This window comes from Aegilops tauschii, chromosome 2 (assembly GCF_002575655.3).
Source record: "Aegilops tauschii subsp. strangulata cultivar AL8/78 chromosome 2, Aet v6.0, whole genome shotgun sequence".
Lineage (NCBI taxonomy): Eukaryota > Viridiplantae > Streptophyta > Magnoliopsida > Poales > Poaceae > Aegilops > Aegilops tauschii.
Window position 1 is genome coordinate 15,644,596 of NC_053036.3, and position 24,097 is coordinate 15,668,692.

The 24,097-nt window shown below is 48.5% G+C and overlaps 4 protein-coding genes and 1 pseudogene across 10 annotated transcripts; 1 reads left to right on the plus strand and 4 right to left on the minus strand.

The window, feature by feature from the left end:
• Positions 1–1,850, plus strand: LOC109780460 (chalcone synthase 2). The gene is made up of 2 exons (XM_020339044.4): positions 1–507; positions 616–1,850. The coding sequence occupies exons 1-2, from the start codon at positions 318–320 to the stop codon at positions 1,611–1,613; spliced, it is 1,188 nt and encodes a 395-aa protein (XP_020194633.1). The 5' UTR covers positions 1–317; the 3' UTR covers positions 1,614–1,850.
• A 233-nt stretch (positions 1,851–2,083) lies between these two features.
• Positions 2,084–5,496, minus strand: LOC109780461 (glyoxylate/hydroxypyruvate reductase HPR3). 4 transcript variants are annotated; one of them, XR_012201610.1, is made up of 4 exons: positions 4,975–5,496; positions 3,403–4,147; positions 2,472–3,177; positions 2,084–2,271 (listed from the first exon to the last, which is right to left on the minus strand). XR_012201610.1 is itself a non-coding variant. In XM_020339045.4 (2 exons), the coding sequence occupies exons 1-2, from the start codon at positions 5,428–5,430 to the stop codon at positions 3,611–3,613; spliced, it is 993 nt and encodes a 330-aa protein (XP_020194634.1). In that variant the 5' UTR covers positions 5,431–5,479; the 3' UTR covers positions 3,220–3,610. The 4 variants fall into 4 exon arrangements, 1 of the variants encoding a protein (XP_020194634.1); XR_012201611.1 differs by lacking the exon at positions 2,084–2,271 and having other exon boundaries at positions 2,399–2,599; positions 2,984–3,177; XR_012201609.1 differs by lacking the exon at positions 2,084–2,271 and having other exon boundaries at positions 2,399–3,177.
• A 1,155-nt stretch (positions 5,497–6,651) lies between these two features.
• Positions 6,652–10,141, minus strand: LOC109780462 (glyoxylate/hydroxypyruvate reductase HPR3). 4 transcript variants are annotated; one of them, XM_040401349.3, is made up of 4 exons: positions 9,618–10,141; positions 8,628–8,672; positions 7,959–8,527; positions 6,652–7,355 (listed from the first exon to the last, which is right to left on the minus strand). In XM_040401349.3, exons 1-3 carry the CDS (start codon positions 10,083–10,085, stop codon positions 7,991–7,993), a joined length of 1,050 nt encoding a protein of 349 aa, XP_040257283.1. In that variant the 5' UTR covers positions 10,086–10,141; the 3' UTR covers positions 6,652–7,355; positions 7,959–7,990. The 4 variants fall into 4 exon arrangements, with proteins under 4 accessions (XP_040257283.1, XP_073363817.1, XP_040257282.1 ...); XM_073507716.1 differs by lacking the exon at positions 8,628–8,672 and having other exon boundaries at positions 9,618–10,140; XM_040401348.2 differs by lacking the exon at positions 6,652–7,355 and having other exon boundaries at positions 7,603–8,527.
• A 2,931-nt stretch (positions 10,142–13,072) lies between these two features.
• LOC109780457 (uncharacterized acetyltransferase At3g50280-like) lies at positions 13,073–13,846 on the minus strand (annotated as a pseudogene).
• A 4,455-nt stretch (positions 13,847–18,301) lies between these two features.
• On the minus strand, positions 18,302–22,752 carry LOC109780465 (arginase 1, mitochondrial). Its single transcript, XM_020339048.4, has 6 exons — positions 22,347–22,752; positions 20,226–20,385; positions 20,007–20,140; positions 19,572–19,781; positions 19,121–19,231; positions 18,302–18,863 (listed from the first exon to the last, which is right to left on the minus strand). The coding sequence occupies exons 1-6, from the start codon at positions 22,731–22,733 to the stop codon at positions 18,603–18,605; spliced, it is 1,263 nt and encodes a 420-aa protein (XP_020194637.2). The 5' UTR covers positions 22,734–22,752; the 3' UTR covers positions 18,302–18,602.
• Between the last annotated feature and the right edge of the window lie 1,345 nt (positions 22,753–24,097).

Sequence of the window (24,097 nt, forward strand, 5' to 3'; positions counted from 1 at the left end):
GCAAAGCCAAGCGACCCAACTAACCCCCACTTGGGCGGACGGTAGACGTGTCGCACGCACCACCCTTCTCCCTCCCCCGCATTCGTGTCCCTCCATCTTCCCGTCCAACTGACCAAATCTCATCACTTGTCCCCATTTCCCCTACCAACCCTTCCCGCCTAGTATATATCCCTTTCCCCACACTCGTACCACCACACCAAACCAGTACGGCCAGCATCGATCTGTCACACTCATCTCCGCCTCCAGCCGGCCACTGTTGAGCTAGCTAGCTACTCGATCGGCCGCTGGTACGTACTCGTACCTAGAGGTAGAGATCGATGGCGGCGGCGACGATGACGGTGGAGGAGGTGAGGAAGGCGCAGCGGGCGGAGGGGCCGGCCACGGTGCTGGCCATCGGCACGGCGACGCCGGCAAACTGCGTGTACCAGGCCGACTACCCGGACTACTACTTCAAGATCACCAAGAGCGACCACATGGCCGACCTCAAGGACAAGTTCAAGAGGATGTGTAAGTTCAATCAATTCCATTCCATTCCATCATTCTTTGCCGTCTCTTTTATGCCTTTTCTCGGACGATGGACACGCGACCTAACAGACAAGCAATGCTTCATCTCAGGCGAGAAGTCGCAGATCAGGAAGAGGTACATGCACCTGACGGAGGAGATCCTGCAGGACAACCCCAACATGTGCGCCTACATGGCGCCGTCCCTGGACGCGCGCCAGGACATCGTCGTCGTCGAGGTCCCCAAGCTCGGGAAGGCGGCCGCGCAGAAGGCCATCAAGGAGTGGGGCCAGCCGCGGTCCAAGATCACCCACCTTGTCTTCTGCACCACCTCCGGCGTCGACATGCCGGGCGCCGACTACCAGCTCACCAAGATGCTCGGCCTGCGCCCCTCCGTGAAGCGCCTCATGATGTACCAGCAGGGCTGCTTCGCCGGCGGCACCGTGTTGCGCCTCGCCAAGGACCTCGCCGAGAACAACCGCGGCGCGCGTGTGCTGGTGGTCTGCTCGGAGATCACCGCGGTCACCTTCCGCGGCCCGCACGAGTCCCACCTCGACTCGCTGGTGGGTCAGGCGCTCTTCGGCGACGGTGCGGCCGCGGTGATCGTCGGCGCAGACCCCGACGAGTCCGTCGAGCGCCCCCTGTTCCAGCTGGTGTCTGCGAGCCAGACGATTCTGCCGGACTCAGAGGGCGCCATCGACGGCCACCTTCGGGAGGTCGGCCTCACCTTCCACCTCCTCAAGGATGTGCCCGGGCTCATCTCCAAGAACATCGAGCGCGCCCTGGAGGACGCCTTCAAGCCATTGGGCATCGATGACTGGAACTCAGTCTTCTGGATGGCGCACCCCGGCGGGCCGGCAATCCTTGACATGGTCGAGGCCAAGGTAAACCTAAACAAGGAACGGATGCGCGCCACCAGGCATGTCCTCTCCGAATATGGCAACATGTCGAGCGCATGCGTGCTCTTCATCATGGACGAAATGCGCAAACGCTCCGCCGAGGATGGCCACACCACAACCGGCGAGGGAATGGACTGGGGCGTTCTCTTCGGCTTCGGCCCCGGCCTCACCGTGGAGACGGTCGTCCTCCATAGCGTCCCCATCACAGCCTAGGCCAGTGAATGATCATTCATTCTCCATTCATCTTCGTCATGAAATAATCTACTACTGTTGCTGCTACACCCAAGTTTGCACTGTATTCTACTGTATGAGGTTTGTAAGTACTGTAGAAGAGTAGGCACGTTTCTTTCCACTGTCCTAAATATACCCTGTTTATTGTTGAGATCGTTGTGGTATAGATGAACTATTGATTTACATGATTGAAAGTAACCAGTTACGTTTATGATGAAACCTAGGAATCAAGCATCGATCCAATTTGACTACCCCGTACGGAATAGACCTCAACAAGAAAACCGTTGAGTAACGGCACCAAATGGAAATAATAAGATATACTCCACTTTTGTCAAGCAATCAGATTTGAGAGCCTATCACAGTCCACGGTGAGGACCAAAAGAATCAGGCACCATACAACCCTGCAATTTCGCCAGTCGAGAACACGGTGAGCTCATAAGTAGCTCATGCTCTTCGATTAAAAAGAATGATCATGCTCATAGGCCAGCGCATGATCACTCGTTCTCCATTTATCTTGGTCATGAAAAAAATCTACCACTGTTAAGTTTGCATTGTATTCTACCGTATGTGGTTTGTACTAGAAGTGTTGGCGGCGGCGTGTTGGCGTTGTCATGTGATGGCGACCTCTGTGAAAACACACCTGATGGCATTTCTTTGCCACATTTGACGAAGAATCAGTACTCCCTCCGTAAAGAAATATAAAAGCGTTTAGATCACTAAAGAGTGATCTAAACGCTCTTATATTTGTTTATAGAGGGAGTAATAAATAGGCTAAAATAGTGAGATATTTTATGGAAAAGAAACAATAGGATATACTCCACTTTTGTCATGCAATCGCACCTTGAGAGAGAGCCTATCAACGTCCAAGGTGTGGCCACGCCGGAGTCCATCCGCGACACGATCGAGCTTGTCACCGCAAACCTCGACGCCTTCTTCGCAGGGGAGCCATTGCTCAGCCCCACGCAGCTCTGAAACAAGAGCACCATTGATTGATTGGATAAAATTGGTCTGCGGTCATCCACTGTTGTGCTCTTGTGATTAAGCGGCCTGAATGAACTGCAATCTGCAACCAGCAAGCGGAATGCTGCCCAAATTTGCTTCTTGTGCAACAGAAGGCCAGGCAGAGAGTAGTACTAGAAGGAAACCCCACTGCTTTTTTTGGTGGCACTGCTTCTGATTTCTGCAGCGGTTTGCCTTGCATGTTCATCTATTTTTCCTTTGGCCCCCCGTGGACAACCCGCCGGCCACAGGTGTGGCGTTGAGGTCGATAGTCATGGGCGCAGGCATGGCCGGCGCGACCACTCACCTCCGGCGAGCAGTCCACGGGAGAGGTAGAGAAACGGGAGGCTTACGGTTGGGGATGGAAGCCAGGCACCTGCGGCGTGGTCCGTGCCGCCTGAGCTCTTCTCCATGGACAACGTGGTGCTGTCGGGCCACAGGGCCGTGGCCACGCCGGAGTCCATCCGCGGCACGATCGAGCTCATCGCCGCGCCGCCAACCTCGACGCCTTCTTCGCAGGGAAGCCACTGCTCAGCCCTGTGCAGCTCTGAAACAAGAGCACCATTTATTTATCTGGATAAAATTGGTCTGCGATCGGCCTGAATGAACTTCAGTCTGCAGAAATAATGTGCTCACGAACAACAGAATGTTCATGTGTTCGGAATGCTGCACAAATTTGCTTCTTGTGTTCTGAATGTTCATGTGAAAAAAAGTGTACAACGGCAACAGAAGGCCAAACAGAGAGTAGTACTAGAAGAAGCAACTCAATTACTTTTGTTGGCACTATTTCTGATTTCTGCAGTGGTTTGCCTTGCATGTTCATCTATGTTCTGAACTTCTCTTTTTTCATGGTGAGCAGGACCTCACTGGTATCAGCTCCTGCAATGCGAGTCCGTGTAAATGGAGCAGCAGGCACCGTGTCACATCTGCACATACTCGGCACCCGAAAAACATTGTGGTGCAGTTTTGCTAACTTGCGCTCACTGCGCTAGAGAATCAGCATGCACTGGGGTGAGCAATGGCTGACCGGAGAAGAAGGCTTCAAGGTTGCCAATGGTGTGCGCTCGCAGGTCCGACCTGGACTCCTCCGTCAACACCGCCACGTGGCGCGACAGAACCACATTCTCCATGGAGAACAGCTCTGCCGGCACCTTTGGCTCATGCTCAAAGACGTCAAGGCCCGCGCCTGCAATCTTTCCCTCCCTGAGTGCAATGACCAGTTCTGCCTCGTCGATGTTTGCTCCTCGGCCGATGTTGACGACCACACCGTCCTTTCCTAGGGCCTCCAGCACATCCTTGTTCACGATGTGCCGTGTCGCCTTGTTCAGTGCGCATGCGACAACGAGCACGTCAGATTCAGCAGCAAGCTCATGGACATTTGGGAAGTATTTGTAAGAGACTGAATCCTTTGGTTTTCTCGAGTTGTAGTGGATGATGCAGCCGAAAGCTTCAAGCCTCTTTGCAATCCGTGAGCCGATGTTCCCCAAGCCGATGATGCCAACACGCTTACCACCAAGCTGAGACCATCAAAATAACACCAACAACATTGTATTAGTTTTGAGTGAAAGGAATAAGAGAAAAACATGTCTTTGCACCATAGACATACATGGTGCCAATCACTGAATGATGAGCACAAAAAAGTGCGCGATACATGGCTTTCTGAAGAAGTAGCAGTAGCAGTGTAGCATGCCGATAGGTCTTAGGCAACACACACAAAAAAAGAGACCAACTGAACCTCCGACGATGAAGCAGAGGACATATAGAAGAATACAACCTTCGGTTCATACCAGGATGAATGTGCTGGTTAATTCCATGCTTGCGTAAGCCATATCTTCGGTTCATATCTCACAAGGATTATGTGTAATCTATACACTAATCGATATACTCGTATGAAACTTGGAGCATTAAATTGCTAACTGAAGCAGGACAGACATTTCCTCTCCCCTGACCCCCTTCCTCTATCTGCAGGTAATCGCCGTCATTTTCCATCCTGAGTTTCTTAATTGGTAGAATCATAGAAGCGGTTAAACAGCAAAGACGTTGCTGCCAACACCTTCTGAAATAATTCACCTCAGCGTCTGTAACAAGTGCATTTGCCATAAATAAATTTGGATAGAAGCTGCTCACTTGTACAAAATTAACTTCCCTCTATGTGATTGCACGACAAGATGGATTTGGGTTGCTTGGTATTGGAAATGTTAGGTTTGTGACTTCAGAAATTGACAAAATTGTACTGGATCTGAGAGACCTACAAACAACTGCCCTGAATTTCTCTCAAACTTCAAGAATCAGAAACATAATAATGTCAGTTTACAGGAAGCCAAAAAGGAGGCAGGGACCGGACCTTGGATCCGAGGGGATAGTCCCCCTGCGCCGCCCAGGACCCGCGCCGGACGTAGCGCTCGGACGCCGACACGCGCCGGAGCACGTCGAGCAGCAGGCCGACGGCGTAATCGGCCACGTCGGTTGAGTATACCTCCCCGGAGTTGGCGACGGCGACGCCGCGGCGCGCGCACTCGGCCAGGTCGATGTGGTCGAGCCCCGCGGCCGTGCTGACGACGCAGCGGAGGGAGGGGGCGGCGTCGAGGAACGAGGCGTCCACGCGCACGCCGCCCCAGATGACCGTGGCGCGCGGGGGCTCCGGTACGGCGGCGGCCGCGGCGACGAAGGCCAGGGCCGGGAGGGCCTGCCCCGGCGCGTACAGGTCGAGGACGCGGAAGCGGTCGCGCAGCGCGGCGGCGAAGGGCGCGTCCACGGGGCGGAGCAGCAGGACGGCAGGCTTGCCGCCGGCTGCCGCCATGGTCGCGAGCTTGAGAGTTGCAACCACTGCTAACAAAGCCACTCCTTTTCTGTTTATCTTTCTTTTTCAACACCTACTAAACTTCAGAACTTTCATTTCTCTCTCACAAAAAAAAGAGAGTTAAAAACTTTAACTACACTCCACAAATGCTAAGCTTTGTTTACATCCTTTAAGCAACTGTGTGTGGTGCGGCTTACTTACCGGATGACCGTTTCGGCCCACCGGTGCATATGCTCACTGATAAACAGTAAATGTAAAACAAATACTAACTGACTTTTGAAAAAAATATTTTTCTTGTAGATGTTCTTGTTACTGCAACAAGCATGGTTGGCAATATTAATGCGAAACGGGGTAGTAGTGCTTCGTCGGTGAAAAAACCAAGAATAAATGTAACATTTGGCGTTCGACTTGTTTTCTTTTTAAACACGGGTCAAAATGCTTGAGCTTTTTCTAAAGAATTGTGTGCATCATTTGGGTGTGACAACGGAAACACTTTTTCAACAAAAAAATTTGACATTTGCACAAAATATTTTTTATGGCAAGAGCCGAATTGAATTTAAGCTTACTTGTCCTTTTGTCTTTTTCTTAAAGCTTATAACTCTGGGCATCCATGCTCTCCGTAATGTCAAAATTTGAGATGGCAATTGCTTGTCTTCAAGCATGAACCTTATGGCAAAGGCAGTCAACTACCGGAAAAAAAAAAGATACAGAAATCAGCTTAAGTGTAGAATGAGGGTAGGCAAGAAGTGGTTATCTATCAGATGGGAAGAGTCAAGCCTGTCATCCGGGAAAGACCCCTAACCAACCACCAATCATCCTATCCTTACCTTCCAACCAAGCCCTTTCGATCTCACGCAGCCGTTGGGTATATAATCTTGGTCCACCCCTTACATTGAAGCCCTACAGCTCAGTTAGCTTTTAGCAAAGGTAAGAATCCTTGTGAAACTGCTTTTTATTTTTCTTGTGTTGTTTCTTTTTTCGAATGGCATCGTAGCTATACGAGGGAAAGCGATGCTGTCCACTCTGCCGCAAAAGGGGGCGGCTTTCCTCCTCTCCCAAAAATGCCAGTTTCACCATCAAAAGTTGCGTTCCATTTCGGTAGCAATAAAAGATTCAAGGCACCTTGTTAGATACAACATTCTCGACAATGAAATATCATTCTTCTGGCTTCTATATCATGCACACAACCATAAATATATTCAAATACTAAGGCTGGATGGCTTATAAACAGCAAGAACATACCACACTCTGACTAACATCGTGAAATCACGTCACCGATATAGCGATACATGGTTACAACACTTCTTTTGATTCAAGGTCCGGCGCGTGTCTTGGGCAATACCATCACGAACTAGGGAGAAAAATTGGCAGGACTTAGGAGAAGTGAGTGAATGATGACCACGCGCAAAGGCACAATGTACCTTCATGGATTTAGGAACATATCAATCTACCGTTGTTCTCCTTGAGCAACGAACCAGAAGCAATTTGCAAAACTTATCCTACAATTATTTCTGAAATGGCACAGTTTCGCCGGGAAGGGGCAGAACCAGGCAGGGTTCAGAATCTGCTGCTTGGGCAGCAACCACCTAACCTTCATCCCTTGCCTGATCATAAGTCCACCATTCATCCCAATTGGCATGTACATATTTCTGAGCGAGAAATCCTCGCCCTTGGAGAGTCACAACTCTCTTTTGTCAGTTGAGTTTTGTACCAGTTTACAGGAACATGGAAATCCCATAAGGGCACACCACGATGCTGCCTTGATCGCCACCGATGCTGGTCGAAGGAGTCCCCGCCACTGGCAATGCCCATGCTCGCTGCTAGCAGCACCACCAGATGAGCCGGATTTATTATCCAAGGGGCACCGGGACCCCAATTTTTAACAAAATTATATATTGGTCCGCTAGCAGCAGCACCCCACAATGCTGAAAGTGTTATACTTTTGTTAGAAACAAGGATTTTAACATTTAAAAAATAATTTTTAATAAAATGTTTTATGGATGTATCATATATTTATGCTAGGCATATTTTAGTCACAACTCAGAAACTAACAAAAACAAATAAAGGTAATAAAATACAGTACAATATGAGCCAAATGCAACATATGATTTTGGTTATAAAACACAGGATATGGCAAACTTTATTTAGGAAATGGGACACCGCAATCAACACTAGCAACCCAATATATAATTTTTATTACTATTCAAGAAAAGAGATCTAGAGAGAAAAATGAGATATACAAGTAGTAGCATCTGTGTGTGTGGAGGGGGGGGGGGTATTAATCTTTATATATACTACTTCCTCTGTTCATAAATATAAGACGTTTTAGAGATTTGTATGGTCAATCTAAAACGTTCTATATTGGTGACTAGAGGGAGTATTAGCAAATTCAAAGACTAAAAGGCAAGGATACTGATCTTTGCGTAGTTTCCTGGTGCTGAATCATTTGTACTTTTCCATGGAATATCTTCTCCCTGATTTACGTGGTTTGTTTATACAGGGACTTTTGGCAATCTGTACTACATCACCTTTGAATATATCTGATATGAGTGATCTGCGTTCACTGCACTAGAGAATCAGCATCCACTGGAGTGAGCAACGGCTGACCGGAGAAGAAGGCTTCAAGGTTGCCCACGGTGTGCGCGCGCAGGTCCGACCTGGACTCCTCTGTAAAGACCGCCACGTGACGCGACAGAACCACATTCTCCATGGAGAACAGCTCTGCTGGCACCTTGGGCTCGTGCTCGAAGACGTCAAGGCCCGCGCCTGCAATCTTTCCCTCCCTGAGTGCAACGACCAGTTCCGCCTCGTCGATGTTTGCTCCTCGGCCGATGTTGATGACCACACCACCCTTTCCTAGGGCCTCCAGCACATCCTTGTCCACGATGTGCCGCGTCGCCTTGTTTAGTGCACATGCGACAATGAGCACGTCGGATTCAGCAGCAAGATCGTGAACATTTCCGAAGTACTTGTAAGAAATTGAATCCTTTGGTTTTCTCGAGTTGTAGTGGATGATGCAGCCAAAAGCTTCAAGCCTCCTTGCAATCCGTGAGCCGATGTTCCCCAAGCCGATGATGCCAACACGCTTGCCACCAAGCTGAGATCATCAAAATAACACAAAAAATATTATTTTAGTTTTTATTAGTGCCAAAAGGAATTAAAAAAGGGAAAAACATGCCTTCGAGCCATAGACATACATGGTGCCAATTACTGAATGAGGAGAGTACAAAGAAGTGCACGAACTGTGGATGCAATCACTAAAACATAAGTCAATATGGAGCTGGCGGAAGCAGTAGCAGTGTGGCACACTAATAGGTCTTAGGCTACAAAAAATAAGGAAATGAGATCAACCGAGCAGAGAACATACAGAAGAATGCAACCTTCAATTCATAACAGGGTGAATGTGCTGGCTAATTCAGCGCCTGGATATATGACAAGGAGTTTGTGTAATTCATACTCTAATGTCTAATCGATATAATACTCATATGATGCTTGTAGCATTATATTGCTAATTAAGACTGGAGAGACATTCCCTCTTTCTCTCGTGCATTACATTGTAATCGCCCTTGATTTCCACCCTGAGTTTCCTAATGTGTAGAGTCCTAGAAGCGGTTAAGCAGCAAGGGTGCTGCTGCCGACACCCTCTGAAATATTCAGTTCAGAGTCTGCAGCGGTTTGGACTGATGATGATGTGTTACAGACCTATGCAATGGGTTTGGGTTGATTTCGTATTGGAAATATTAGGATGTCAACAGGATAGCTAACTGTTGGGTTTGTGATGTTGATGTTAACCTTCAAGAAAGTGACAAAATGGAACTGGATCTGAGAGGAGTAACAACTAATTCAGTTTGTGGACGGTCTGCTCAGCCACAAAATAATGCTTGTTTTAATTTGGTCACCCAGATGTAAACTCCACAAAGTTAAAGCTTTATTCATCCTTCTCCTTCAGCAACTGGCAAAGGAAGTTAATTTGCCGCATTTGAGAATCTTATTAACAAGGACCATATTGACACCATATTGTCTCTGAATTCAATCCAAACTATTCAAAAAAGAATTTGTCTCTGAATTCCTCTCAGACAGGTTAATTTCTACCAAGATAGTTTTGCCTAAGAACATTGGAAGAATCAGAAACAAAATAGTGTCAAGGCATGCCTAAGCTCAACAGGCCAAGAAGTCAAGAACTGGACCTTGGATCCGAGGGGGTAGTCGCCCTGCACCGGCCAGGACCCGCGCCGGACGTACCGCTCCGCCGCCGACACGCGCCGGAGCACGTCGAGCAGCAAGCCGACGGCGTAGTCGGCGACGTCGGTGGAGAAGACCTCCCCGGAGTTGGCGACGGCGACGCCGCGGCGCGCGCACTCGGCGAGGTCGATGTGGTCAATCCCGGCGCCCGTGGTGAGGACGCAGCGGAGGGAGGGCACGGCGTCCAGGAACGAGGCGTCCACGCGCACGGAGCCGCCGCCCACGACGACCGCGGCGCGCGGGGGCTCCGGCGCGGCCGCGGCCGCGGCGAGGAACGCCGGGAGGGGCTCGCCGGAGGAGAAGAAGTCGAGGACGCGGAACCGCTCGCTCAGCGCCGCGGTGAAGTCGGCGTCTGACCGGCGGAGGTGGAGGACGGCCGGGAGGACCAGCGGGTTGCCGCCGGCCGACGCCATAGCTGAGAGTTGGAAGCTTCCTCTTCGGTCTGTTCCGCAGGTAACAAAAAAGAAACGAAAATGTTATCTGCAGAACGTCATTTTTTTTTGACATTCCCAACGAACTAACCTATGGCCGATGGATCGAAAACACGAATCTTGGCGCACGTTCACCCGCCACATCGGCAGCACGCACGCATTCGCTGAGGGGAGGTGCCGGTTGAACCAACCGCAACACAGCCTACTTCCTCCACCTACTGGCCGGCACTCTCTCCTTGTCTGTCGTCTCCATTCCCCATCACACGTCCTCACTACATCTCGCCACTGCACATCCCTCTTTGGGTGATTGCACCGGTGCCCTGCACGCGCGGCTCATCCGCCGTCACGGGGCACCCTTTGTTGTCCCGCGGATCTAGGAGGCGCACCGCTCATTCCACCATGAACCCTCGGCATCTAGCCGTCACTTCAATAGGAGGAGGCCCAGGAGATGAGTGGAACGGTTGCGGCAGAGATGTGGGGGGCTGCGGTTGCGATTGAAATCAATCATGTGTTGTCTCCATCACTTTTCCCTGATCCTAGCAATTACAGGTGTGTTAGGCTAGAAATCCCACCACACCGCTGCATCACCAACCCATGTGCGCCAAGCCACAGTCCATAGAGTGCATGGCACCGTCGAAGGCAAATGACTGAGGTGCCGGTCGAGCGAACCGTACGCAGCCTACTTCATCCACCCACTGGCCGACGATCTCTCCTCGTCTGTCGTCTCCATTCCCCATCACACGTCCTCACTACATCTCGCCACTGCACATCCCTCTTTGGGTGATTGCGCCGGTGCCCTGCACGCGCGGCTCATCCGCCGTCACGGGGCACCCTTTGTTGTCCGGCGGATCTAGGAGGCGCACCGCTCATTCCCACCATGAACCCTCGGCATCTAGCCGTCACTCCAATAGGAGGAGGCCCAGGAGATGAGTGGAACGGTTGCGGCAGAGATGTGGGGGGTTGCGGTTGCGATTGAAATCAATCATGTGTTGTCTCCACCACTTTTCCATGATCCTAGCAATTACAGGTGTGTTAGGCTAGAAATCCCACCACACCGCTGCACCACCAACCCCTGTGCGCCAAGCCACAGTCCATACAGTGCAGCGACCAAGACGTTCGCCAATCTGATCGGATATGACCACCAGCGAGAAAGGGAGCGACCAGCCCCGACCCTCACAAGCAGCCCGCCTGCGCCCCATCCAGGCCAGATATGCTCTCTCTCTCTCTCATTGCAATTCTTCCTCTACTCTTATAATCTTATTCGAATTGAAAGGGTTTTAATAATTCAATAAAATCAAATTTTTAAAGAAAATAAAATACTATTTTGATTCCTATATAACTCTTATGCAGTAGAATATTACTCCCTCTTGTCTTTTTTACTCCACGTAGAAGATTTGGTGGAAGTCAAATGTATACGCAGAGTAAAAAGGCTCATGTTCTACTTCGTAATCTTCTTGCTTATCATTAGCATCTTCTGAGACTTATCTAGAAAGAATGAACTTCTTTTGGAGGATGAAGCATTTTGGGCAGTGTGCTAGAGATAAAAAGTGTGATGGCCTGTATGCAGAAAGTGCAGGCGCACAAGTTCAGGAGAGAACTTTTTTTTTTCCGATAAAAGGGGCCACATGGCCCCTTTTCATAATGAAAATAGGAGTCTGGATACAACAAATTCAACATCCCATACATTTTTCTCGGACCTGATGCATCACCTCACTAAACTGAAGAACAACCTACATCCTAGACATATAACCACATCTATAGGATGCCAAACCACCCACTACTGGGAGAGAAATAGACTTTTAACATCTACGTATTACATTTTTGTACATCAGCCAGAATAGTAAAGCAAGTCTATAATCTGAACGCACTACAGAGCCGCCCGATTTCAGGTAGAGACAAAGCACAGTCTTTGAGCAGAAGGATTCCACCCATATGCTCTTCTGTAGACTTCATTTGCTACCCGAGATAGCCTCTTGGAAACCTCCCTAAGCATTTTTTGCACTCCTTTTTTCTGCAGAATCACCCATGAATCCAATAGAGAACACAGGGTAAATATTACATTGATGGGGTTTGAAAGGAAAACGCGTTGAAAACAGGATTTGTTCCTTGTTTTCCAAATTGTCCAGATCAAAGCAGCAGCACCAATAGAAACCACAGCCCTATCCTTACCAGAATAGGCTGAATAGGCTGGTATCCAGTTTTGACAGAGATCGAAGAAAGATAAAGGTAATTTTGGGTTACCCAACGAACCACAAATCACATTTCATAAAAATCTAGCAAAAGAGCACGAAAAGAACAGATGATCAATGCTCTCAGAGACACTGCAAAACTCGCAAAAATTTAATCCTTTCCACCCTCGTCTAGATAAGTTATCCTTGGTTAGGATCCTCCCTTTGATCACTAACCATATAAACGCTTTTACTTTTTAGAGGCATTCTCAACCTCCAAAGCAGTTTAAAAGGAAAGGCAACCACTCTAGCTGTCTTGGAGTACATGGTATGAGCTCCAGCCAAGATTGGATGTGGAAATAACAATATTGACTGACTGACTGACTGGATACATGCGAGCCGGAGACGTGACACACTGAAAAGTGCAAGCCAACGGCACACCTACACACCTCCATCGGCGCGCGCGAGGCCATCAGGAGGGACTGAGGGAGGCACAAGTCCGCCGCCACCGTCTCTAGACCCACGGGCCCATCAGCTCTTCGTCGGCGACGAGCTGGCGAGCACGTCAGGTCCGAGGCACACCTGCAGCTCCATGCCCTTGGGCCCTCTCCCGCCGCCGTCATCTCTGCCCTCCTAGTCCTAGAGACCTAGACCGACGGCTTCATCAGCTCTTCGTCGGCGACGAGCCTGGCGATCGAGCACATCAGGGGCGAGGCACACCTGCAGCTCCATGCTCCCTGTCCCTCCGCCGCCCTCGTAAACCGGCGGAGGCACAAGTCCGCCACCGTCATCTCTGCCCTCCTAGACCGGCGGATTCATCAGCTCTTCATCGGCGACGAGCCTGGCGAGCACATCCGGGGAGAGGCACACCTCCAGCTCCATGCTCCCTGTCCCTCCGCCGCCCTCGTAAACCGTGACCATCCCGTCCAGCTTGTTCCCGGCGCCGCTCCGGACGGCCACCGGCCTGCCCCACCCAAAGTCGTTGCCGTACGCGTTGAACCGCTGCGAGCCGGTGACCACCACCGCCTCGGGAGGAAAACGGCCGGCCAAACACTTGAAGCTGGGGTTGCATTCCACGCCGCGAGCTTCTCCCTCACGCGCGCCTCGTCGGCCGCGGCCACGGCCCGGTTCAGAAGCGACGCCACCCAGCCCAGCCGGTCGTCTCCCAGAATCTCGCCGACCGCGGCCCTGGTCCACGTACACCGGCGGCATGCCCTTCAGGCGCGTCCGGCATCCGATGGCGAGCAAGCACGTCGTGTCCTGGTCCGGCAAGTGTCCCCGGGCCCGACACGTAGCTCGCCACAGGTGCGCGAGCACGGCCTGCAACGAGGAGATGGTTGCCGTGCCGACGGCCATCTCAGCGTTCGCTTTCGCCTTCAGCTTCTTCACGCTCTCCGGGGAGAAATGGATCGAGCATTCATGCACCGGCGGCGGGTACTCAAACCGCCTGGGTATGTCCTCCGCCTTGGCAATGGGGAGAGGGATCGGCACGGGGCAGCCCTCGATGAACCACCTCTTGGGTGGTGGGGGCGCCGTGGAGATGTCTCCGGGTGGGGATATACTTGTCACACCCATTGCCTAACATGGAGCACGAGCGTGCTTCAGTAAACCATACAAGAAAATTAGCACGAGCAGCACAACGGCAGAGATCTGGAGCACATGAAGAAAATAAGCAATTACTAGCACAGATCTGGAGCACATCAGCACAAGCGCCATGGTCTCCGGCATGTCCGGCCGTTCATATCAGAGATGCCTCCGCAAAGTTTCTGCTTAGATTGAGGAGGAATATGCACTATAGCATATCAGACAAGTGTCGGGCAAAGCACATGATAGTATCATTTTATAGTTTTATCTTTTGAAAAACTTGCAATTTATTCATCTTCAATCATAGCGGTATGACGAACACCAGAAATAATAAAAATTATATTCAGATCCATAGACGACCCAATGACGATTACAAGCACTGAAGCGAGCTGAACCCCGCTGTCGTCATCGTCCCTTCCTTTGCCGGAGTCGGGCAAAACTTGTTGTAGTAGACAGTCGAAAAGTCGTCTTGCTATGACCCAACAGAACTAGCACACCAGAACAACAACCACCGCCATTGAGGAGTAGCATAGATCCAACCTGAAGACACACAAATCTAGACGAACTACGACCATATTCGAGCAAATCAACCAAGGACATCCGCCGGAGACACACCAACACACGCCCACCAACGATGCTAGATGCACCACCGGGACGAGAGCTAAGCGAGGAAAAATCTTATTCCATCTCCAGGGAGCCGCTACCGTCTTATCTTCCTGAGCAGGACACACATCCTATGCAATACATTGATATCATTAAGAGACCCCAGCAATCCAAAGAAGCAATGCCAAATACATAAGTCATGCGAAGCCACGGCTTCGAGCACAATAGTTGGTTTGCGTTGATGATCGGTGTACGGCTTCGAGCACAATAGTTGGTTTGCCTTGATGATCGGTGTACTGCCCGGACAAAGTCTTTGGACAGTTTTTCCAGTTTCAATGCATGCAATCCACACTCCCAAGCATGCCCAGCCATCCTGTTGCTTTGTTCATGGCCATTAATCTTTTTATGTCATCCTCATTGGTAGCTCGGTGGTACTCGTGACCAAATACCCGGATCATTGTCTTCGCAAACACCAGCACACATTTGAGCATGGTATCTTCTCCAGTGCGAAGATTCTCATTGGTGTAATTGGTCGGAATGCCATATACTATCACTCGCATTGCCGTCGATATTTATTGGTATGCACTAAATGCTAACAAACCGGGGGCATTTCTTCGGCGAGTGAAGAACCGATAATTGCTTCCACAATGCGAACAAAAAGAGGCCTACGCATTCGATAACGCCTACGGAAGAGATGACCCGGATAGGCCGGTACTTCGGCAAAGTAGTCTTTCACGAGCAACTTATGACCAAGAGCTCGGTTGCGTGGGATACAAAGCCGGCCGACCGTTGATCTGCGACGCTTCTTCTTCTTGCCGGCTTCAAATTTGTCGATGAGATGCAACAGGAGGAGATGCTAGGCATTGTCGTCAAAAGCATCTCCTCTATGTTGGACTCATCCGACTCCGACGATGAGGACGAACTCCAAATATTATCCATCTACGAAAATAAATTCGTGACTACATCAAAATTCACCCGGCCGTCGACCGATTTGGAAAACGGTATAAAAGATGGAAATCTTACGTTTTACCGGAATCAAGTCCGGCTCAAAGCAGCCGCAACCCCCTTCCCCCCCCCCCCCCACCGCGGGCAGAAAGCGCAACCGTCGCAACCCTCTTCTTCTCCACCGCATCCGCCGCCTCCCCTAATTCGTCTCGCCTCCATATGGCTCGCGCGGACGGCGGCTGCTCAATCGTGCCCGGAGCTCCCGACCGGAACCATGGCGACGACGGCTGTAGCATGGCCGCGGCAAGAAATGGCTTCCCCGAGCTCTAATCTTGGTGGAGAAGATGTGGGCAAGGACGGGCGAAGCTCTCCATGGCGTGGGGTGGCCAGAGGTGGCCGGACGAAGCAAAAGTTGCCGGAGATTTGGGAAGGGGGCGGCGGCGGAACGGCTAGCGCGCGGAAATTTCCCTCCCGCCAAGACGCACGCGGAATAGAGGAAACCGCAAAGGAGGAAAGAAAAACTGAAGATTTAAGAGTTGGAGGAAAGAAAAATGTCCGCACATTTCTAAAATTGTTCGGAAGTTAAAATATGTTCCTGTTTTATATTTTCCGCACGAATTCAGATCATTGTGTGTTTTTAAAAACATATTTGTAAGTCTGAAATTATATTCACATTTAAAAAACTGTTCGCGGTTTCAAAAAAATCACATTTGTCGAAAAATGTTCAGAATTCCAATAGTTGTTCACATGCTATGAAAAATGTTTCGGATTTTCAGAATTGTGTCACATTTTTTGAATAATGTTTTTGGAATTTCATAAATTATTCCATAAATAATGTTTTTAAAAAATGTTTCGGTTATTGGCTGCTCACTCGACTGGGCCGGCCCACCAGACATAAAGCGAGTTTTTTCCTTATCACGCTCCGTAAAAATTATTTCTTTCTTTTTCTTAACGCGCGACGTAATAATTCCAAAAGAGAAACATGTCGTGGAGTCAAACTTGGGACCTGGCAGGGTTGACCTGATTTGAAACCAAAGCGTCGAACTTTGAAAACCTTTTTTAGGAGAAAATAAGTATTGAAAACGTATTTATTTCTGAAATCTTCGAACAATTTATAAAGTGCGTTTTTGAAAATTTCGAATACTTTTAAAAAACCAACAACTTTCAGAAAGAGAACACCTTTTGAAACATAAACATTTTTTTAAACCAGAACAAATTTTAAAGTGCAAACACTTTTTGGAACATAAAATTTTTCTGAAACCTGAACAAAATTTTAAAGTGCGAACACTATTTGTACAATTTAAAAAAAGTTTGTGTGTTGTAAAAAATTGTGTCATAACCTTAACAGAATATACGTGACATGTGTTTGAAAAAAGTGTATGCAAATTTAAAAATGTTGAACCATGTAAAAGAGTGTTCTTGTAGTTTGATAAAATGTTTATTTTCATTAATAAAATTTATAACATGTATTTGGAAAAATATTACCATGTATTCAAAAAAGTTTTGAAAATAGTTAAATAAAAAAATGTCCATAATGTATTTGAAAATATCAAAAGTTTATCAAATATTTAATGTGTGCGTTAAAAATGTACATTCGGTACTGAGAGAAATTAGACATGTGTAAAAATTTAAAAAGAAAAGAAAAAAATCTTCTTCAGGCAGCCAAGCCAAGACTATGCATGCAGGAGACTCGTCCTCTCACAGACATCAGGATGAAAGCTAGCTAACTCATCTTTTTCTGCTTAATTTGTTCTTCCGGCCAATATGCAGACACATCGAGTAAACTCTTAGCAGAGGCATTCAGATTCAAAAAAGTTGGAGAGAACCGGGACGTGTTTTACTTTTTACAGCAACAAACTGATCGAAACTTGACGCCGAGCTTGTTTTAGTATGCACAACAGACTCGAAAGTGCAACCTGATGCTGGGCTGGGCATCAGAATTATTACTACAGCACAGACACGACATATGAAAAGGAAGAAAATAAAGCACGGGAGCCAGACCCTCCGTCGGCGAGGGCATCAGGAGCGAGGCACGCACCTCCATCGCCAAGCTCCATCCGCAGCCATCATCTCTGCCCTCCTAGTCCTAGACGGACGTGCTCATCAGCTCTTGGTCGGCGACGAGCCTGGCGAGAACGTCAGGAGCGAGGCACACCTCCAGTTCCATGCCCCCGGCCCCTCCGCCATCCTCGAAAACCGTGATCAACCCGTCCTCCTTGTCCCCCGGACGCCCACCGGCCTGCCCCACCCAAAGTCGTTGCCGTTTATATTGAAGCACACACTTGTCAAGGCGTTGCCCATGTATGCCTGCGGGATACCCTTCACCCGCGTCCGGCATCCGACGGGGAGCGTGAGCGAAGCGGCCGGCAAGGGGGTGGAAGCGGCCCAAGGCGCGCGCGAAGGACGACGCGAGGTGTTCGACGGCGTGCATGCCGGTCGGAGGCTTTGGCAGGAGGACGCCGTTCTGGCTGTAGCCCACGGTGATCCGCCGCAGGTCCCATGGCGTCAGGTGGACGGTCTCTGGCTCCGGCGGCGGCAGTGAGCTCTTTTGATACTCCGGCTTGACCATGCGCCGGGAGATGATCTGCACACCGCCGTCTTCCATTGATCACCGAACGGAGAATGTGAGTTTGAGCTCGATCGTGCGTCTTGTGTGGGTTCGAATGAGGGGTATATATTGTGGGGAGGCCTTTATTCGCCCATGTGTGACAAAGCATGCCTCGCGGAGCACGAGCGTGTGCTTCAATATAACCATCTCTTATCTTATCTGCTCCCGCCTATATACCCCAGCCCTGCTTTTTTTAGGTGACTTTCAATCAATTCATTAGGGGAGAGCAGTATAAGGAACACAGAAATAACAAAAATTACATTCATGTCCGCGAACCATCCAACAACGACTACAAGCACACCTTGATTTTTTAATTTATTTCAAACCTTTAGACATATTCTTTGTGCGAGAGACAATGTTCTTATCGACTACGAGGCACCTACTAGCTTAATCTCGGATGCGTCCATGTGAAAGGAGAACCAACAAATACCACATAGCACATACCGAATTCGAAGACGTTTTGCAGCCTGATTTTTATTTATAGAAGATTGTCAGACAAACGTGGCACAAATGAATGATTGGCAGGAACTAAGATCAACGACCACTGTGGCTGAAAATCCTCTTTGCTGCTTCGGTCCTGACTGCCGCTGCTCATTTTGAGATCTTGGCGCTCAGCTCCCGGACCAGCTTTGCGGCGACCATAGCCGTCATCCCGTCGACCGTGTCACGCTGTGGGTTGAACTCCACCACATCTCCTGCGACGACATCGCCTTGCAGATTCTGGAGGATGTTGAGAACGTCGCGGAATGAGAGGCCTCCCGGCTCGATGTGAGAGACACCAGGAGCGAATGCCGGGTCGAGGCAGTCCACGTCGACGGAGACATACACCCCCTTCACACCTTCCCCAAGTTTCTGCCCAAAATAATAGAGGAAAACAGTTCAAGGAATTCATATCATTATGCTGATGAAGCATTCCACCAAAGGAATACAAGAAGGAAAAACGAGGTTACTGCATATTAGTTTGAATTAAAATGAGCAAAGATTGGTCTATTATGATTTTGAATACCACCTGAGGTAGATAATACTCCCAAATGACATTAATAGGAAGAACAAAATCATAGTAGGACATATCAATATTGACTGCTGTGGTTTATGTTAGATTGAGTTACCAGATTCTCAAGCTTCTCCCGATCCCTGGAGAAGGTTCGCATCTCATACTGTTCCACACCAAATCTCTTCCCTTGCTCACGTCCTTCTTTAGTAATTGATCTAAGTCCAACCTAAAATCCATCAAAATCAAAGTGAAGACATGGAAGCAGGATAGAAGCAGAATTGTACACTACTGACTACAGGGCACCAAAAGGTTAGTCCAGGGACAGCACAAAAAATAAAAAATAAGTACTTCTAAAACTTTCTAATGGCCTATGACCATTATTTCAACCTTAATCTTCATAATATGTTTTGCAACGAATAAATTACACAACTTAATATTCATATTCCGTACTTACATTGTTTTATTTAAACTTGAGAAAGAACAAGAAAAAGGAGATAGAACTTCAATCAGTAGTAACCCATGGTTCATTTGGAATTCAAAACTCAGACATGAAAAAACAGAGTTACCTGCAAAAGTCGCCTCGCATAACCTCCTTCCATTATTCTTGCAAATGAAGAAGCATGTGAGTAAGTGTTCCCCTCAAAACAGTCATAGATATCTGGATGCGCGTCAAGATGAAGAATGTCAACAGGTCCGCCAAGCTTTTCAGACACAGCCCTAACAACTGGATAAGATATCGAGTGATCGCCTCCTAAGACCAACGGCCGAAGAGGGTCCTATACAACGATGTGTCATAGTTAAATATGTGAAGATCTTCCAAATTTATTCTGCTTCAGTAGCTTTCAGCTTTGTTGAAGCAAATCCCCAGCTTAGCTCATGAAAATAGTTATCACAAACTTAGCCGGATTCTAAAATAAGATACTAACTACAGCACTGGAATGTCTTGGATATTCTGAAATGATATTTCTGAATCAAACATTCTAATGTAATATATAACTTACTTCGTCCATCACTGTTTTGACAGACTCGCTGATTACATGCATCAATCTGTCATCTTCAACACCACAGTCACGAATCTCTTGTATGGGGACATCACCAACATCAGTTAGCACTCTTGGATCATTTAATTCTTTGCCTGCATATCAAGAACTTCATGATTGTTTCTTTGATAAATGTATCTTGTGTACAAGGTACTAGCATTTTGATAATATTAAATTTACCTTCTTCTGTGCTAGAGTTGGTGCTTCCACACCAAATGGCCTCCCTTATGCGAGGAGGCGCAAATGCAGGCCCCTGCAAGAAAGATGAGTTGTGCCCAAGGGGTACTCCTAAGAGTGTCGCAGAAGCTTTGACACCACCCATAGCACGCAGCAACTCTCCCTACATCCAAGCATGACTAAAGTCAGGACCTAGGACTAGTAGAATTCTCATAACTCATATGTGTGTGGTATCCTAACATGCTGTCATAACCTGCTCACAAACTGTCCCATTTCACTTATTAGATCACCTGGTAGGAATGCACGACTGTTGTAACTATCAACAAGCCTTGTGGTCAAATGATAAATTTGAACAAATCAAGCATTTCCTAAAAGAAGCAGGAGAAAGTTACTATTTGAATATAACTTTTGCCCAACTCCCTTTCCCTTTTTTCAGGTGTAGTATTAGTACAGAAGTTCTATATAATAGACCAGCTGCCTGAAAGAAGGAACACCAGAGTAAAGTGTGAAGGTGCTAGATTCCAGCTGAGAAAAGGCTTAACTGCAAAATTGTTGTTCCTAACAGATACTTGGTCTTTTTGTGGTTAGCCTATAATAACAAAATTCTCACCAGGGACAACTTAAGCAAAAGAAGGGTGGTTGAGGACTTGAATTGTTTGTTTTGTAATGAAAATGAAACTGTTCACCATTTATTCTTCGATTGTGTGGTAGCTAAGCAAATTTGGTTTGATGTGGCTGATACTTTTGATTTTAATATCCCAAAAAATATGACTGAACTATCTTCCTTTTGGAAGCTGAATAACAAAAGATCTGTGATTAACATTGCTTGTGTTGCCTCCATTTGGGGGATTTGGACTATGCGTAACGATATGTGTTTCCAGGGGATGCCATGGACAAGTACCCGAGCGGTGTTGGGGCGGATCAGCTCATCTCTACATCAATGGAAGATCCTGTGCAAGGGCGACCAATCGGTGCTGCTCCGACGCTGCCTCCTACTCCTGGACTCCTGGACCGACGAAGAGGCGAGCTACTCAGGATCGCCTGGGCTGGGAGCTGAGAGCGTGCTCGAAGAGGACCCGAGGCGGGAGCGTGCTGAAGGCCCATTCGGGTTGATGCTTGAGCTACCGCTTGGGCATCTCCCCCTGAATGCGGGTTTTTGAAAACTGCCCTGCGTGGCGTTGGTTGAGGTCAAATTATATGTGTTTGCGATGTAGGGGTGCTTAATACTCTCTGGTTTGCCACCTTTGGTAAACCCGAACGCTTGTTAACAGTCTATGGGCTTTGCTGTGCCCCGCTTTAATAAAAAGTGGGGTGGGGGGAAACCCCTTTTGATCAAAAAAAGGCTTAACTGAGGCCATGTGCATGTGACCAGCTTTGACCATATCTTACTGCTAGTTATAGTCTCAATAAAACAATTAGGCTTAGTCCCCAAAAGACTCGATCGTCACATGAGTACCAAACAACTCCCGAGAACAGTTTATTGAAAGATAGCAGATGGTGTTTCTTAATGCTGAGACTAAAAATGTTTCAGTCCAATCCAGGTGTTCTTCAAAATTCACAGAATTGTGATGTGGGACAATAGGTCTGCTACTGTATTAGTGTGTGCATTTCCCCATCTCAGAAGAGATGGTACAAACGTTCTCCCCTGTTTGCTCTAAAATGTTCTCCCCTGCTTCTTTCTGAAGTATCTGGTGTTTAAATTTTGATAATGGCAGGCTGACCAAATTGCAGTGTACCAAGGGGGCTTAACTTCTTCAGAAGATAGTTAGTACTCCCTCTGCAAACTGCTTATAATAGTTTACAATAGGGAGTAGTAATCACGTGCTTTGAGAGGATAAGAACTTGCAATCTCATCAGCTGATGTGAAAATAATGATAAAAGAAGATTCGAGAAAAAGGAAAGGACACGAGTCGATTCGATTCGGACTGACACGGACGTTGATTCTCCACCCCCAAAAAAGTAGAAACCTTTTTCTATTTCGTCAGTCAGTCACTCAGTGGCGCGCGTGCAATTCGAATCGCGCCGAATGGAATGGAATATGCAGAGAAAATCGATCCGACGCCACGGTGGTTGCAGGAGACGGGGAGCGGAGAAACGAGAAAAAAAGGGAGAGGGAAGGGCGACCTTGAGCTTGGCGCGCTCGCGGATGAGGGTGAGGGAGGCGTCGATGACGCGGCTCTGGCCCCGCTCCAGCGCCTCCGTCGAGATCCTGGCCGCGCTCAGCCGCTGGATCCACCTGGCGGCGCCCGCCGCCGCCGCCGCGCCGCCCATCGCCGAGGAATCGTCGAGGGGGTGGGAACTGGGGAGGAGGACTGGAGGAGGAGACGGCGAGAGAAGCAAACGAGCGAAGCGGCCTCTGGCCTGCGGCTGCGGGGAACTGAAAAAGGAAGGAAGAGACGTGACGAAATACCAAGCGAGTGAAGTGCACGATGCCTGTTTCTCTAGAAGATTCATATGCCTTTTTAGATGTTCAAAGATTGCAAAACACTCGCCACAACATACGAGATGCATAGATAAGAGCGCTGAAATACTTCGGGCTCACGAGGTCTTCAGTTCAAAACCCTTCCAATCATGCTAGCACACATAACTTCTACAAGGTGACTGCCGTGAGGGGGCATAAACCGAAGGGAAGGCCAAGCCGATAAGTACGTTTCACCGAGTGATTCTACAGCCACGGACGAGAACGGCGGACCTTGAGGACAGTGCGCGATTGTTGGAGCGTTCCAAACTAGGATGTTGGCGGCCGTACCTTCCTCCCTCAGCCACCGCTACGATGTACCATGGTGACCTTCGTTTTGTCCTTATTTTGTTGAAGGCATTGCTTGAATTTAAGAGGACATGATCTTTAAGATGAAAACCCATGTTTTGGCCTTCACTGGTTAGATTTGGCAAGGATGATACTTGAGCGTTGTTCTTTTTCTGAAGACGTTGTTGTTGAAAAAGCGGCCCACGGCGCACGTGAAGGACGATGCTAGGTGTTCCACGGCGTGCACGCCGGACGGAGGCTTAGGCAGTACGACGCCCTTCTGGATGTAGTCCATGGTGATACACTGCAGGTCCCATGGCGTCGGGTGCGCGGTCTTAGGCTCCCGAGGCGGCCAACTTTCATTTTTTTTTGCGAGAAAACTTCCAATCTATTCATCTTTAATCATGGTAGTATAACGAACACCGAAAATAATAAAAATTACATCCAGATTCATAGACCACCTAGCGATGACTACAAGGACCGAAGCGAGCCGAAGGTGCGCCGCCGTCATCACCCCTCCATCGCCGGAGTCGGGCACAACCTGTTATAGTAGACAGTCGGGAAGTCGTCGTGCTAAGGCCCCATAGGACCAACGCACCGGCACAACAACCGCCACCGATGAAGAATAACGTAGATCAGAAGGATCCAATCCAAAGACACATGAATTCGAACGTAGACGAACAACAACGAGATCCGAGCAAATCCACCAAAGATAAATCCATCGGAGACTCATTTTGATCGCCGGAGCAGCAGCCAGAATGTGAGTTTACGCTCGATCGTGCTATGTGGCTTCGGGGTACGGGATATGTATATGGGGAGCACGAGCAAGGTAAGATCTTCACAGCTTTCCTTTTTTCCTCTCTTTTTGCAAAAATCATCACGCATGTGGTTCATTAAACCATAAGATGTGGCTAGGTCTTAGTCGACCGAGACTTAACCAAATTTAAGTCATGTGACATAACATGTAAGAAAGAAAAAACAAAAACTTTGCATGGATCACCACGTAAGATCTCACAAATATAGGATCGACTAAGACTTGATTAAGCCTTAGTCAACTGAAATTTAGTAATCCCGTAAACCATAACCACATCGTACAATGAGCATACAAACTAAACATTTTTTTTAAAAC

Bases quoted from the DNA above. Each gene is read 5' to 3' on its own strand.
- LOC109780460 (XM_020339044.4), top strand. From the start codon at position 318: ATGGCGGCGGCGACGATGACGGTGGAGGAGGTGAGGAAGGCGCAGCGG. The intron at 508-615 runs GTAAGTTCAATC...GCTTCATCTCAG, and splicing joins GGACAAGTTCAAGAGGATGT to GCGAGAAGTCGCAGATCAGG.
- LOC109780461 (XM_020339045.4), bottom strand. From the start codon at position 5,430: ATGGCGGCAGCCGGCGGCAAGCCTGCCGTCCTGCTGCTCCGCCCCGTG. The intron at 4,148-4,974 runs GTCCGGTCCCTG...TGATGGTCTCAG, and splicing joins ACTATCCCCTCGGATCCAAG to CTTGGTGGTAAGCGTGTTGG.
- LOC109780462 (XM_040401349.3), bottom strand. From the start codon at position 10,085: ATGGCGTCGGCCGGCGGCAACCCGCTGGTCCTCCCGGCCGTCCTCCAC. The intron at 8,673-9,617 runs GTCCAGTTCTTG...TTGCATCCACAG, and splicing joins ACTACCCCCTCGGATCCAAG to TTCGTGCACTTCTTTGTACT. The intron at 8,528-8,627 runs GTATGTCTATGG...TGATGATCTCAG, and splicing joins CATTCAGTAATTGGCACCAT to CTTGGTGGCAAGCGTGTTGG.
- LOC109780465 (XM_020339048.4), bottom strand. From the start codon at position 22,733: ATGCATCTCGTATGTTGTGGCGAGTGTTTTGCAATCTTTGAACATCTA. The intron at 20,141-20,225 runs GTAAATTTAATA...CTTGATATGCAG, and splicing joins CAACTCTAGCACAGAAGAAG to GCAAAGAATTAAATGATCCA. The intron at 19,782-20,006 runs GTAAGTTATATA...ATCGTTGTATAG, and splicing joins TCAAAACAGTGATGGACGAA to GACCCTCTTCGGCCGTTGGT.